The sequence below is a fragment of the Syngnathus typhle genome, linkage group LG8 (genome assembly GCF_033458585.1).
Source record: "Syngnathus typhle isolate RoL2023-S1 ecotype Sweden linkage group LG8, RoL_Styp_1.0, whole genome shotgun sequence".
In the NCBI taxonomy this organism is placed as follows: Eukaryota; Metazoa; Chordata; class Actinopteri; order Syngnathiformes; family Syngnathidae; genus Syngnathus; species Syngnathus typhle.
Genome location: NC_083745.1, coordinates 723,906 through 738,999, shown reverse-complemented (window position 1 = coordinate 738,999; position 15,094 = coordinate 723,906). Strand labels below are relative to the sequence as shown.

Genomic DNA, 15,094 nt, shown 5'->3' with positions numbered 1-15,094 from the left:
ACCGATCTTAAGGGAACACAGTATTGACCTTTCGAAGAAAATGGAATATTTGAGTGTGACTCTCAAATGATTTGATGTGCTGAAATGGTCATTTTACGACTAGAGGTCACTTGGAAAAGTTCAGCCAATATAAAGATACATACTGGCAGATAATGAGTAAAAAGTATGTTCATTTACTTCCCTTTAATTTACCTCATGTCGTTTACTTACCTTTAATTCACACTCAGCCAGTATCAACACTTTACGCCCAGTATGTCCTGTAAACTACTAAATAAATAAATTTGGCTTCAACCGGAAAGAATTGAGGTGACGGCTGTTAAGAGTGCGCCGACCGAGGAGGCTCGCATAGATGGATTACGGATGACAAATTGGACTCACTCATAATTTAATTTCATTCTGTTCACAAACTCAAGAAACGATCATTACAACTTTGTTTTTGCTGACCAATGGGAATGTTCACTATATAAGACAAAACAAACAACAACGCACTAATAATGTAAACATCCATGATATAGTTTGTACGGGGTCCCAAAAGAGTCAAGTACGGCACGACTACCACCTGCCTGGCTGGCTGCCTGGCTGGCTGGCTGGCCCATCAGGACTATGCTCCACACTGACGGCTTTGAGTGTTTATTTAAGCCTAACAACACCATTCAGCTCATATCAAACGGAACATTGTTCACGGCTTTGCGATATTGGCCAGTACATTAAAAGCGTATGGGCTTCACTAAATGTTTACAGATATGATCACATTTCTTTGCAATAAAGAGCAACACTAGCACAGATACTACTTTTCAGACGCCACATCATTTGGACAGCAATACACGACGGTACACCGAGCTAAAATGACTACCGTGAAGCCGGTGACCTTGGGGAAAGGAAGCTTTGGGATCAGGATGCTCAAGAAAATTCACCTGCATGCCACAAGGTAAAGGGCAGAAGACTGACTGCTGGCCTCAGAGAGGGTTAGGGTTAGATTGCACAAAGAAGCCCAACATTCCTTTTGGTGCCTGCCTCAGTGGCGAGCAGCGGACTCCCTGGGATAGAACTCGGCCAATGTGCTCTGAGGGATCCTCTTCAGCATCTCCTTGGGGAAGATACGGAGCAGCTGCCAGCCGATGTCCAAGGTTTCGTACACCGTCCTGTTGTCGTACGGGCCTGAGGGACACGCATTGTTTGTCTCTTTTTAGAAAGGCATGCTTTTGGGCAACCCAAGGGGGGGGGTTACATTGATCGAGGGTCAGGCATGTGTTCGGGCAGCCAAAGGAGCCCGTTTGCACTACACGCGTGGAAGCAACTCACCCTGGGCAATGAAGTTCTTTTCAAATTTCTGTAGGAACTCAAGGTAGAGCAGATCATCAGAAGTCAGGGCTTCTTCTCCCACGACAGCCTTCATGGCTTGAACATCTTTGCCAATAGCATAGCAGGCATACTAAAAATGGGACAGTCGATGAAAAGAAAATGAGTCATGGAGGGCAACACAAACATGTCGGTCAGCACCAAACTACTCTTCAATGAAGAAAGTGTACCCGCTTAGCTAGCATGAACAAAATGAACTTAGTACAACTATGCTACTAGTAACGTCGATAAACAGACTATATATATATCGTGTTACCAGCTGGTTGGAGACATCAGCGTGGTCCTTCCTGGTCATACCCTCTCCGATGGCCGACTTCATCAGACGGGACAAAGAGGGCAAAACATTGATGGGTGGGTAAATCTGCAAGACAAGCATATTTGGAATATGACTTCAAGATCAAAACTTTTGGGGAAAAGTGGGCTTTATTGTCAATTTCTTCAATGGAAATGACGGTCCCACGGGCATCTGGCCAGCAGCCTACCTGACGGTTGTGCAGCTGCCTGTCCACGTACACCTGACCCTCAGTAATGTATCCCGTCAGATCAGGAATCGGATGGGTGATGTCTTTCAAAGGAGGAACAAGACATGTTTTCAGCCATGGAATAAATCACCAAACTAGCCATTTTCATCCTATCAAGCTCATGGTGGAATAAAAAGACTTTGGAGCAACAAAGCCAAATATAGAAGATGAAAATGTAGAATTCACCTCTCGAGTAGCCATTTGGACAACCTTCACTCTGAATCAAGTGCCCGAGAAGGGCTGGGAAGCCAGCCCGTGTTGGACTAAAGGTTAACACACTCACCCGCCTGTAATGCTGGAATGGGGACCTACTCTTCAACCAGATAGGAGTGCGCAGTTGCTATGGTAACTTCGGAAAGATCCAAGCCCATTTCAAATTCTTACATTTTTTTACATTTCATTGGTTTCATTCCCAAACAAGTAACCCATACAACACACAACCTTTGAACCACGAAGGTCCTTGAATGAGGGAGGGAGGGAGGGAGGGAGGGAGGGAGGGAGGGAGGGAGGGAGGGAGGGAGGGAGGGAGGGAGGGAGAAAAATCTATCCAAATAAAAACCGGGCAAAGATAGACTCATTTCTGAAACCACCATTTTTGGATCTATAAGTTTTTAGGGCTCAAGGATTGACAAGTGGTACCGACCGTCATTGGGCATTGTGAGAATGGGGATTTGGGTGATGGAGCCATTCCTCCCCTCGATTCGTCCCGCACGTTCATAGATGGTGGCCAAGTCGGTGTACATGTAACCAGGGAAGCCTCGACGTCCGGGCACCTCTTCTCGAGCGGCGGACACCTAGAAGGTGGAGAAAAGGCTCGCTTGGTAGTAAGTGAGAGGGCCAGATAAAAAAAAATAGCAACAAGCGTTCTCCAATCTGGATTTTAGTCACAATGACAAATTCAAATGTCATTCTCAATTTGACGCGTTGCGTCTTTTTCAAATGCGCATCTTCCTTTCGAGACAATGAGGTGACGACGCTGTCGACGGCTAAGGGCAAATAGAAAGTAGAATGAAAGCTCCATAGATTAGGGAAAGGGAAAACGGAACTTTTAGGCTGGAAACCTTATTATGAGCGGAGACTAACTAGGAAAAGTACTGCTACTGCTGCTGCTTACTGCCTCCCGTTAACCCTTTGCTTTTCCTTTCCTTTCCTTTCCTTTCCTTTCCTTTCCTTTCCTTTCCTTTCCTTTCCTTTCCTTTCCTTTCCTTTCCTTTCCTTTCCTTTCCTTTCCTTTCCTTTTCTTTTCTCTCCTTTGCTTTTTCTTGCAAGTCCGATGCTTGCTACTCACCCTTCCCTTGTGTATCCTTTTATGCTGCGCAGTTTGCTTTTCAATACGCTGGCAGCACAATTGCAGGTTTCAATGGTTCATTTGTGATGACCGCAACCTTGGAGTCATGAATTGCACGATGCGTGGTTGGCAACATACAAAGAGCCTTGAAGAACCCAACATAACATCTTGCTATTCAGGCGTGTAAAGGTTGAGCCTTCAATTGACACGCATATTTCGTCCTCATCCCCAACATCAACCTGTAAATGGCTTGGATTTCCTTTCCCCCTCGGCTTCACTTGACTTTGGAACGAACCATTTATATGAATACATTTAAGACTCGAGGCGGTCTTGAAACACAATGGCAACATTTGGCCCCGTCATTTCCCTCTTCAAGCGGAGACTTTCAGCTTTCATTTGCGTTGACCATTTTCTATCCACGAATTGCACGTTTGTTTACAACGGCAATTCAAAAGAACATTTTCCACATACCACATTTGTATCCATCTATCCATTTTCTATACCGCTTATCCTCATCGGGGTGTGCTGGAGCTTATTTCAATATGTATGTCACCATGAAATGAAAAGAAAAGAAAAAATGAATCTCAACCAGCCGCCGAAGATGCGTTTACCTCTCTCAGAGCCTCGGCGTAGGAGCTCATATCGGTGAGGATGACCAGGACGTGTTTCTCGCACTGGTAGGCCAGATATTCCGCTGTAGTCAATGCCAGGCGAGGAGTAATGATACGTTCGATCCTAATTGGCAAGAAAGAAGAAACTTGAAGTGGAGCCAATACGGTGTCGTACATCCAATCCAAACGAGTCTTACGTGGGATCATTAGCCAGGTTCAAGAAAAGACAAACGTTATCCATTGAGCCATTTTCTTCAAAATCAGACTTGAAGAAACGAGCAGTTTCCATGTTGACCTGGGGGCGAAATGGAGAAATGGCTTTTACTGGACTTGAAAATCAAAGCCTCCGTCCGTCCGTGAATCGTCACACTCCGTGGATGGAGCGACGACGTATTTGACTGCATCCCGAATTTCCACAATTTGCCAACCCCTCGGACAAAATGCAGGTGAACCCGCTTCTTATCTTTTGTTCATTCACAATCAATGAGAGGTTCACTTTGATATGCACATGGGTCTTTCATTTCAAACGGGAGCCAGCCCACGTTACGTTATCCTTTGGAACGCATTCGGAAATACAATAGCCATTGGAAAAGCAGCAGCAACAAACGCTAACTCTAGTTTGGAGTTGGTGAAACTACACTTCCGAGTATAATGTGCTCAGATAATGTCAGGAAAACACATGGAATTCATAATAAAGAGCACATTTGACGTCGCGTTTTCCGATGGATTACCACGACGCAGCGGCGCTTTGTTTTCAAACATGAAACGAATGCATTCGGTCCGGAAGATTGTGACAGATGGAAATCTTTTATCAAGGACAATCATTGCGTTGGGCAGGAAATGTAACTCACAAAATTGACTCGAGTACTGCCTATTTGCAAAGGATGTGATTTAGCGAAGCGGGGATTGGACGCATTCGGCAAGTGAAGCAAATTGGGACTTTGCTAAAGGTCAACCTGTCACAAAAGGCAGGCAGGCAGGCAGGCAGGCAGGCAGGCAGGCAGGCAGGCAGGCAGGCAGGCAGGCGAAGAGAATTTGATACTGGCAGTGTTAAGAGTCTCTTGAATTAGTAACCTCGACGTGGTGGGAGGATATGCTCAGAGGTGCAGAAGTAACAAGAAGGACTGAAAGGTTAATGAATAAAAGACTGAAAGCAGGCTGGGAGAAAGGACATTTCAGGGTTAAGAGCTGGATTAGCGCCACAGATGCGCATGATAGAAAACACGTCGGCTGGATGGAGGGAGGGAGGGATGCTTACCCCCATGGCCGCAAACACAATGGCAAAGTTTTCCGAGCTGTAGTCCATCACATCCTTGGACTTCTGCACCAGGCCAGCTTGCCGACAGATCTGGGCTGCAATCTTAACAAATGTGTTTGGAGTGTCATTATAAAAAAACTAAACAAAACAAAATCCACAACTGATTCTTCCAGACAACAATTCATTTGAAACCATGTCATCATTTGATAAGGAACGACTTGACATGCGTGAAGGATATACATTATAGCAATGAATCGGCCGGCCGGCCGTCAGCCACTCCTTTGTGGAAGGAGTGAAGAGGAATTTTCTGCTTTTCTTCACCTAATGTGTGTTGATCCGGCCCTAACCCTAACCCTAACCCTAAGCCTAACCTCTCCATGCACCTGGTCCATAGAGCAACCCCCTACAACATGAATGACCTACGCGACTTGTACTTAATGAAATAAGCAGCCGGGATTTCACAGATGGCACCACAAGTGGGTGGGTCATCATTAGGAGCTGTGTTTGTTTGAGCTATTCTACAGTAGGACCCTTTTGATCAGCCAATTAGGAAGGCTGAATGAGATTACACATGGCAGGCAGGCAGGCAGCTGCATTAGCGGGCGGCCCTTTTCAATACAATCGTCCTTCAAGAAAGTGATGCCATGGTGCTCTCCTTATTATTGCACACGCCTCCCTTGAAATGTGACAGTATCCAAAGTGTATTGGAATGCAAATCTGTTCAAACAAATGGTACTTGCAAATCCATTTGAAGAAACGCTACTGGCAAATACGTCGCCCAACGGTCCACGCAAATACGGAATTGCGAGAACGCTACTGGCAAATACGTTCCAGAGGCACGGCTTGAAGTACCGACAGCCCGGATGTGTGCGTGGGTGTGTGTGTGTGTGTGTGTGTGATCTCACTTCGTTGTGGGGCAAGCCGGCTGCGGAGAAAATGGGGATCTTCTGTCCTCTGGCAATACTGTTCATTCCATCGATGGCAGAGATGCCGGTCTGGATCATTTCCTCTGGGTAGATACGGCACTGAGGATTGATAGGCTGACCTGGAGAGGAAACGCGGAGCTTTGCCAAAATAGCTTTCATACATGGGCTGTGCTGTCAGTGACTGCGAGTAGAACTATGGAAAAAATGCATGCAGATGAAAAGAGCAGGTACCCATAATGTCCAAATAGTCTTCAGCCAGAACACTAGGTCCGCGATCAATAGGTTTGCCTGAGCCATTGAACACGCGCCCTGGAAAAGACAAGGAAATTGACACAGATGGGAAAAAAAGTATTCTTTGCTATCCACAAACATTTCAAGTATGAATCGATGAGCTCGCTGGCTTTGCGACACGTTTGTTCTTCCTCATACCAAGCATATCTTCGGAAACGGGTGTGCGCAAGATGTCGCCAGTAAACTCGCAGGCTGTCTTCTTGGCATCAATGCCTGATGTTCCCTCAAACACCTGAAGAGACATAACGTCATCCTTTGTCAAGAGACCAAAATGTTATCGCTTGTACATTGTTAGTGAAGTTTCAAAACGCCTCTTGTTTGTTTCGCACACATCTCGCTTGTTCTTGCTCCATGATGGATGCTTGTGTCTCACCTGAACAACTGCCTTGCTACCAATCACCTCCAGGACTTGACCACTCCTTTTTGTGCCATCGGGCAAGGTCAGGTGTACTATTTCAGCATATCTGGGGAACTAGTTTAGAAAGAAAGAAAGGATTAAACACAGTAGCCATATTAAAAAACACTGCCCTCACTCCAAACAACCACACAGACGCATTCCATAGGCTGCTGAAGTATTTTACCATTTCAACATTTTACAAACAAGTGTAAATGTGATCAATAGATTCTGACGATGAGCCATGTAAAGAGCAGTTTCCTATGTGAATAAAGCAAACATGTAGAACAGTAGTGGTTGCCTCACCTTGACATTATCCAGAATCACTAAGGGTCCATTCACTCCTGACACTGTAGAATAAGCTGAAAGACAAGATCAAAAACACAGTTCATTTTTCTGATTCAAGTGTCAGTCAACTACCAGCAATATCATTATGACTGTATTCACATTTACAAGCTACCAATCAACTTGCTGCCACTAACTGCACTGAATAATCATACGTTGACCTTTAACTGGAAGATCCACGGAGCTTTGAGGATTACATGCTCCGGGTCCAAATGTCAAAGGCAGGCAAATGTCATCAAAATGGAGAAAATTCACTTGTCTGCCCTGCCCATGAAGGCCATGGACAATTACATTGACACTAGGCGGCTGGCCGGCTGGCTGGCCGGCCGGCTGGCCGGCCGGCTGACTGGCCGGCTGACTGGCCGGCTGACCATCTTCAAAAAAAGAATGGCTCATCACTGAAGAAGGTTCGAGAAAATCACGAGGAAATTATACAACCGCGGCTCCAACACAAAATGCGGGGTCGGGGTAATAATAACCACATTTCCAACTTGCCCAAAAAATTTAAGAGATGTAGCAAAAGTATCTAGTGGCTGGTGATGACAATAATAAATAATCACAAAATTGGTTGACGTAATTATATAGAAAGCTTTTGGCAATCTGTACATTTACAGCATCTTAATGGCGCATCCGGTGAAGGCTCCCGAAAGAGGTAGGTGAAGTCAATTTTAGGACAACTATCCACTTTCAGTATAGCCATTATGCGACACTAAGTATGTATTGAATTTTTTTGTGGACTGAAAATAATTTGTTTTGCCACCAAAAGATCAACACAAGATAAGGTTAGTTTTTTTTCTCCATTTCTTTCCTGTACAATTTGATTCATATATTGATTGTAAGTGATGGAAAAAAATAAGCAGCGTACATTCTTAGAATGAATGGGCCGGTTAATCGTTTTTCTTCCATCAAATATCGACCTCAAAAATTCACCAATGCGTTCCTGTCCATGGTTTTGTTTTACCGGATTTTTTTCTTCAATGATGCCTTCAATAACACATGCGCGTAAATACAGCAAATTGATTGTAGTCTGCCCAAAAATCTTACATGATCTATGTGGGGGAGGCAGGCCAAGTGTTGTTAAGATTGATTGATTGATTCAAGTGTTTTGAAGATTGCTTTCTTTTGATTTCTTGCGGCGTGGATGGTGGCGCTAAGCCTGTGGGCAGAACTTTTGAATATGTAGTTGCACTTTTATAATAAAAGCATCACCAAGGCCAAAAAAAAGAAAAAAAAAGAAAGAAAAAGCGACGGTGCTTTTCTCTCACTTGATAACAATCACCATAAGTAAGTGAATGGACTCTTATATTTACGAGTTGTGAAGTAGCAACAATTGCCTGCCATTAGGTTTGGCAAACTTTCTCCACCCTTCTTTTCTACTGAAGTTCAAGAGCGGCGTGGGGGTGTTGGCTCGCCATGCAAGCGCAGTGTGGGTCACCCTGCAGCCTGTTCAACTGCCAAGCCCTTTGTGAACAAAGATGTTAATTGGTCCTAATCTGCCACTAGAGGCTGTTTTGCTAGCCTGACCTCGCACCCTGAAGGACACCTTGGTGTGAAATACTGAAGAGGCTATTCAAGTGCCAGAGAAAAGAGACACGTAGCATTCCAACACAATTCAATTTTCAAGCTAAAAAGCGGGCTGGGGTGGGGGGCAAGGTTGGAGCCGGGATGGGGCGCCACTGTTCCAACAACAAATGAGCCCGACAAAGCAGTGGCTGCTGTGATGTGCACCTTGAAATTCACAACTATTCCCACAGCCCTGCTCAAAGTGGGAATGCTAATTGCCTGACAAATCGACACATTTGATCAAGCCTTGGCACGACATTCACTGCACGAGCCAAATATCAGGTTTGCAAAGGAAAATGAATACAGCCATCCCTCGCCACTTTACGCTTCACCTTTTGCGGACATCCATCCATCAAATCAATAGGAACGACTCGATGCATGGAGTACTACGCATTGACTGTGTATGATGACATCAGGGCTACGGCGAGTGCTACGTGATGCTAGATCTCTGTTTGGTTTAGAACCAACCACGCAACCAAGCAACCAACACTGTCAAAAATGGACTAAAAAGCAAGAAGTGGAGTCATGGAATGGGGGATTTCTGGCCACAAGTCACAAGTTGACAACTTCCTGTTCTTCCTGACAAAAATAAGACAGACGGGTGGAGGTTATCGAAGGGCACGTTTGCTCCTTAGAATACAAATTAGGCAAGTTTTGATGGAAATGCCAGACGAGGCTGTAAATTATCATCACGACTAATTAAATGTTCACAAAAGCTGCACTGCGCCTTGCTCTATGTCTTTTCATTGCACTTGATGTCAGAATGCAGCAAAGGCTAAAACAAAGGCCACCGTCTCATGGACTAATAGCTTTTGTCTCGGTTGACACCAGAGAGACAAAAGCCTGCAGAAAGAAAAGACGCAGTACGATGGAAAAAGGTTCTCGTTTGGTGCCTTTTCAAACTATGCATCTCCGAGAGCTCCGGCAAGTCGACAAAATGCATTTCAACATTGGTCTGACATTCATGTTGAGCTGTTGTCATTTGCTTCAAAGTAGCGGCAGCGGCAGCGTTTGCCACCACCGAATTTGCAATGAGTGGCTTAGCCTATAGATGTTTGGCCTTGGGCTAGGGTTCGTATATCTCACCTATCTCTGACCTTGGGACTCTCCCAGACCATGTCCACATGGAAAAAGTTTGGAAACAAATCAAGTGTGGATGGGATTTCGTTTTTTGTTTTTTTTTTTCTATGCAGAGAGTCTATTTTTCTTTTAAGCCCAGCTACGATGGTATTCGTCAAGTTCTTTGAGCACAATACAGTGTAGATAAAAGCATTCATTCCATTCCATTCGCCACTTACCACAGTAAAAAGCTTCCTTTGAAAAAAGCAATGATGCCTGGCAAAGAAAACAAAACAAAATCCAAGAAACAGCGGTGAACACTGTTGTTAGCCCTTAACTGGGATAATACCGTGACCATTTTTGTTAGCGCATTCAGGAAACAAAGCTTTCGTGCCGTTTGATTTGTATAATAGGCCGACAACAAAAAATAGATATGGGACAGACGGCAAATTGGAAGGAGTCTCTTCCAACTGTGAATGGATCCTTTTACATCAGCTCCCCATCTTTAGTCCAAGGCCAGTGAATTGGTGCAGCTAATCATAAAGACTGCGACAAGCTCCTCGTGTAGCAGTTCAAATATGCTTCACCCAAAAAAGTCTTTGCAGCAGCATGTCACATTGTTAGGGCAAAGTACAAGGGCTGCATGACAAAATACCCTTGTCCTACTAGCACTAAGATGGGCCAAGGTCCATTAAGTCATTTTCTTCTTCTTCTTCTCCTCCTCCAAGAGGCTTTTAGTCCATACATACAGTACTTGCCTCTCTGACATAAAGGTCCGCCAAAACGTAATCATGGTGTTCTGCGGTGAAAGCAATGTGAGGGAACAGCGGTTGCTTTAAAAAACAAATCCGACAACATTCAGAGCAAGTAATCCACCATTTGAAAATTTATCATCCACGGGCAGGGCTGTGCAATTCATCTCAATTCAATCATGATCATGACGCTCCATGATGAGCATAATTGTTCAAAAGATTGTTAACATGCAATAATAGTCCGTGCACGGTTTGTTTGTACAAAGAACCCATACCTAAATGGATGTTTACACTTCTTTTCGTATTTTAGAATAACAAATCGTACACACGAGTGAGCACAGTAATGCAGCAACGGTCTCCGATGAGTCCACGAGTCACGTGACCTTGGCTCGTGATCGTGTCACATGACAAATCCTCGTTGTTTGCTCTTGGCCAAGCTAAGCTAACGGGGTTCTGCCGAGTTTGCCAAATAACATGCTGATGTTCAAACATTTTGACAAGAGGCGAGCCACCTAACAAGCACCGTTGACCGAAATGATTCAAGAAATATCCTCAGCGGCGGCTCTACCGCAACACGGGAGCTTTACAGCATGACTTGCAGGCCAAAGACTCTAATGCAGTCGTCCCGACAACCAATGCAAATATAAACGGAAACATTTTCGACACTTGTCGTAATAACAACAATTTAGCGAATGCGAGAATGACATCTCGCCAAAATAAGCCACGTTAGCCACCTTTAGCAATAGCTTACGAGGTAGCTTAACATTTTTGCTACGTGATACGAGTGACACTTTTGTAAAATAACAACACCAACACACACACACACAGCGACAGAGACACCTTTGCAAATAGATTCAAAACAGTCATGAATGATCTAGCCTTTCGTTTTGCTTGCGGTTTTCTAGCTGCATTTTTAAATGAATTTAAGGCAGTGATTCAAAGTACACATTTGATACAGCTGCAACATGATACGAGGTTTCAACAGCTCATTGCATTCGACTATTGAGCTGAATTTTCGGTAGCAACATCAGGATCGATGAAATATATTTAGTCTCTTCTGCCATCTGTGTTAGCCTATAGCTACGCTAGCTAGCAGCTCGAAGCAGCGTACTTAGCCTCGGTTGAGAGATGTAATTTCTGGTCACGGCTTGAGTGTGCGTCCTCGCTGCCGCTGCTGCCGCCAAGCCGTTGTCCATCGCCCGGTTTGCCACCAATGTTGCCATTGCGGGATTAATTTACGACAAATTGACAACGTTCTAAGGTGATTTTAGCTCGCCTGGCCGGTGCTGTACAAGCCAGATGACAGCGGTCATATGACTGACTGAGTGACGAAGCGGATGACGACGGTGGCTGGAAGCCAGTTGAGCGCTGAGCTGAGCTGCGATGCGATGCGCCGCCGGCCGCGATGCGCCACCGCCGCCGCCGCCGCGCACTGCTTTCAGGCGTCACCGACCGAGTCTCCGCAAGAAGAGTTTAGCGCGTGCTTTGTTTGAAAGTATTTCATGCTAAACAAACAAAACCATCCACCAAATAATTGGACCAAAGAAACGGTCATTTCCTTCCTTTTTATCACTAGACAGTAATCTTCTGTCTGTTCTTGTTTTGACCATGTGTTGAGTGCTCGTCACTTCTTTTGTCCCACTTGCAATGGCCCCTTGGTTGTCTAGTATTTGCAAAGTGTAGTTTTTGCATTTATTATAAGTTGGCAGTTTTCATACCAACAGCAGCACAAAACGGCCAATTTGTTTCAAACTATGCCTAGCAGTGGGTGTCTCTAAAAAAAATACCAAAACGTTGTCCAGCCCAGCCCGCCTACACGAAGAGTTGGACACGTCGTCTAGCTCGACTTCAAATGGGCACAAACCTAGTGCCAGAGATTGAGCTAAGATTTGATCCGGTACCTCTCATGTCAGTGAGGTACAAGGTATGGTACCTGGAAGTGTTGTCGGTCACTTTATGGGACATTCTTCATCTGTACATGAGCTCAAATATGTGTTTGAAGATGATTGAACCATGGCCCCTACCTAACATCTGCAGGCTGGCATGCATGCAGGCAGGCAGGCAGGCAGGCAGGCAGGCAGGCAGGCGGGCAGGCAGGCAGGCTGGCAGGCGGGCAGGCAGGCTGGCAGGCAGGCAGCCACACATCATGCAGCCACACACAGAGAAAAAAAGCACTACAAAAGTGAAGAGGCAAGCACTGCCAGATTGAGGCTGATGCTAGTCCCTTGAGAGCTCATTGAAACATTTCAGGATGCCTGCAAAAATAGACAAATAATGCTAGTGAAGGACTTGCGCCTACACAAGCTGTGCCCTCGTTTTCTAAATGCGTACCTGTTGTCTCCACTCTTTTATGACAAGGTCAAAGGGGTTGGATTTCCTCCCTGATGTGTAAAGCTGTATTTTACAATCATAGCAATGCAAACAGCTGATCTTTTTCCATTTTTCGAAGGAGCTTGTAACCAATGTTCCCTTGAAGCCGCCCGCGCATGTGCGTCAACAACAGATGCATCAAAGAAAGCGCTTTCAAATTCAAACCTATTTCTATGAATAATAATTGATGACTTTTATTTCGAAAATTCTCAATATTCAGAAAACATTTGGATTGATTTGTTTGATTGGATTTTCGTATAAGGAATTGCTGCCTTTGCAATGGGATTATTGGTCACTTTGAGTCTGGCAGCCTGAAGAATTCCTTTCACATTCTACTTGTAGAGTCAATGACTGAATAGATGGTCTTTGACATGTTTGAAAACGTCATATCGCAGGTCCACTGATATAGCATAAGAACAGAAGATTGTGCGGGTCACAGAACACCCCTGGCTTTCATATCAAACAAAAGAGTGCCTATTTACAGTCTGGAAATCTTGACGAACTTAGTTCAACCGTGGTGGACCTCCTACAATGACTGATATGTTTGCCAATGAATAGAATTGCTCAGCCAAGCTCCCTTGAATTTGAATTGACGTGTATGCTACGAGTCAAAAGGATTCCAACGAAAGGGACACTTTTGGATAATAAGGCCGATACAATTTTAAACAAATCCAGCTGTGACTACAAAAAAAAAGACATCAAATAGCTAAACACGAGCTTGGCACACCAAATGGATTTCACTTACCCAACCAGGATTATGCTTGTTGTTATTATTATTTTGTCAGCTCACAGGACATCCATCAAGCATTAAACAGAAGAATTTAAATGCGCCGATATTCTCATTTCTTTTTCGCCATCTGTTTATTCAGAAGGGCGGGCAGGCGGGCGGCACGGTGAAACACTGCTTCCAAGGTCTTTGTCTATGTCTACCATGTCTTTGGAATGTGGGAGGAAAGCCACGCAGGCACGACGAGAACACGCAAACTCCACACAGGGAGGCCGGAGCCGGAATACCAGCCCGCTCCGGTCCACTCGACTCGGAGGCAGGCGGGCGGACGTGTGAACCGCTGAGGCGGACATGTTAACTGGTGCTCCGCCATGCCGCCTTAAAAGACAAATGATGGAATTTAATATCTCCTCAATGTGCATGTTTTTGTTCAATCCACGCCTAAAATGTTCGCGGCCACCCAACAAAGCTCAAGTAATTATTCAAGCGACGTCAAAGTCATGCTTTACATGGGCTTTCTGCTTTTTCAAATCCAGAAAGTGGATCATCTCTGAGCACTCGTTTGATAACTTAATGGGAAGGATTTATTCTATTTGAAAAAAGCAGGCCAATAAAGCGACGTAGCATATGTTGTTTCCCTTCCGCGCATGAAGACAAAAGGAGCTTCTTTCAAATTGGTTTTCAGTGCAAGGACCTCACGATTACTCTTGCAAGGGCTGTGTGAGTACGTTAGCACTGAAACGCAAGGCTCGAGAGAGAAAAGAGAGAAAAGAGAGAAAAGAGAGAAAGAGAGAAAGAGAGAAAGAGAGAAAGAGAGAAAAAGAGAAAGAAAGAGAAAGAAAGAGAGAAAGAAAGAGAGAAAGAGAGAGAGAAAGAGAGAAAGAGAGAAAGAGAGAAAGAGAGAAAGAGAGAAAGAGAGAAAGAGAGAAAGAGAGAAAGAGAGAAAGAGAGAAAGAGAGAAAGAAAGAAAGAAAGAAAGAAAGAAAGAAAGAAAGAAAGAAAGAAAGAAAGAAAGAAAGAAAGAAAGAAAGAAAGAAAGAAAGAAAGAAAGAAAGAAAGAAAGAAAGAAAGAAAGAAAGAAAGAAAGAAAAAAAAGAGTGAAGAAAACAAGTCAGGTTGTGACCTTTCTTTCCTCAGCTTGAATACTCTGAGGACGAGAGAAAATGTGTTGGTGGTCTGCTCCTATGACTGCCCCCCAACCAACCAAGCCGCCCGCCCGCCCGCCCCCACGTCGACCCCACCACCCCAAAACGCACACACACACACTTTGAAAAAACCCCACATATCTTCATCCTAATTGGGCTTAGGGCGAAGGAAGAGAAAAGATGGGGGAGCTTTGGAGGATGGTTGGAGGGGTGTTAGGAAGCGTACATAAATGTGACCTTCATTCCCTCGTCCTCCTCCCAAGACAGACGCTGTCGAAACAAACACTTTCTTTTTTCCGAACCTACAAGTGCGATCCTGAATAATAGTTCTTTCTTCTTTTGCTGTACTCCTTAGCTAGTATGGTATTAAGAGCAAATCAAATCAAATATTGCTGTATACAGCGGAACGAGTGTGTTGGCAGAATTCATCGTGATCAAGAGCGCTGACCTTTTGAGTATTGAAAGATTGAAAAAAAACGGCGTCA

At 44.6% G+C, this 15,094-nt stretch overlaps 1 protein-coding gene across 1 annotated transcript; it reads right to left on the bottom strand.

Moving 5' to 3' along the window:
• Positions 1 to 368: 368 nt before the first annotated feature.
• On the bottom strand, positions 369 to 11,769 carry atp6v1ba (ATPase, H+ transporting, lysosomal, V1 subunit B, member a). Its single transcript, XM_061285026.1, has 14 exons — positions 11,479 to 11,769; positions 6,955 to 7,010; positions 6,628 to 6,726; positions 6,393 to 6,486; positions 6,195 to 6,272; positions 5,943 to 6,082; positions 5,038 to 5,139; positions 3,977 to 4,074; positions 3,780 to 3,903; positions 2,524 to 2,674; positions 1,842 to 1,924; positions 1,616 to 1,720; positions 1,303 to 1,432; positions 369 to 1,158 (listed from the first exon to the last, which is right to left on the bottom strand). Exons 1-14 carry the CDS (start codon positions 11,588 to 11,590, stop codon positions 1,016 to 1,018), a joined length of 1,515 nt encoding a protein of 504 aa, XP_061141010.1. The 5' UTR covers positions 11,591 to 11,769; the 3' UTR covers positions 369 to 1,015.
• Positions 11,770 to 15,094: the final 3,325 nt, after the last annotated feature.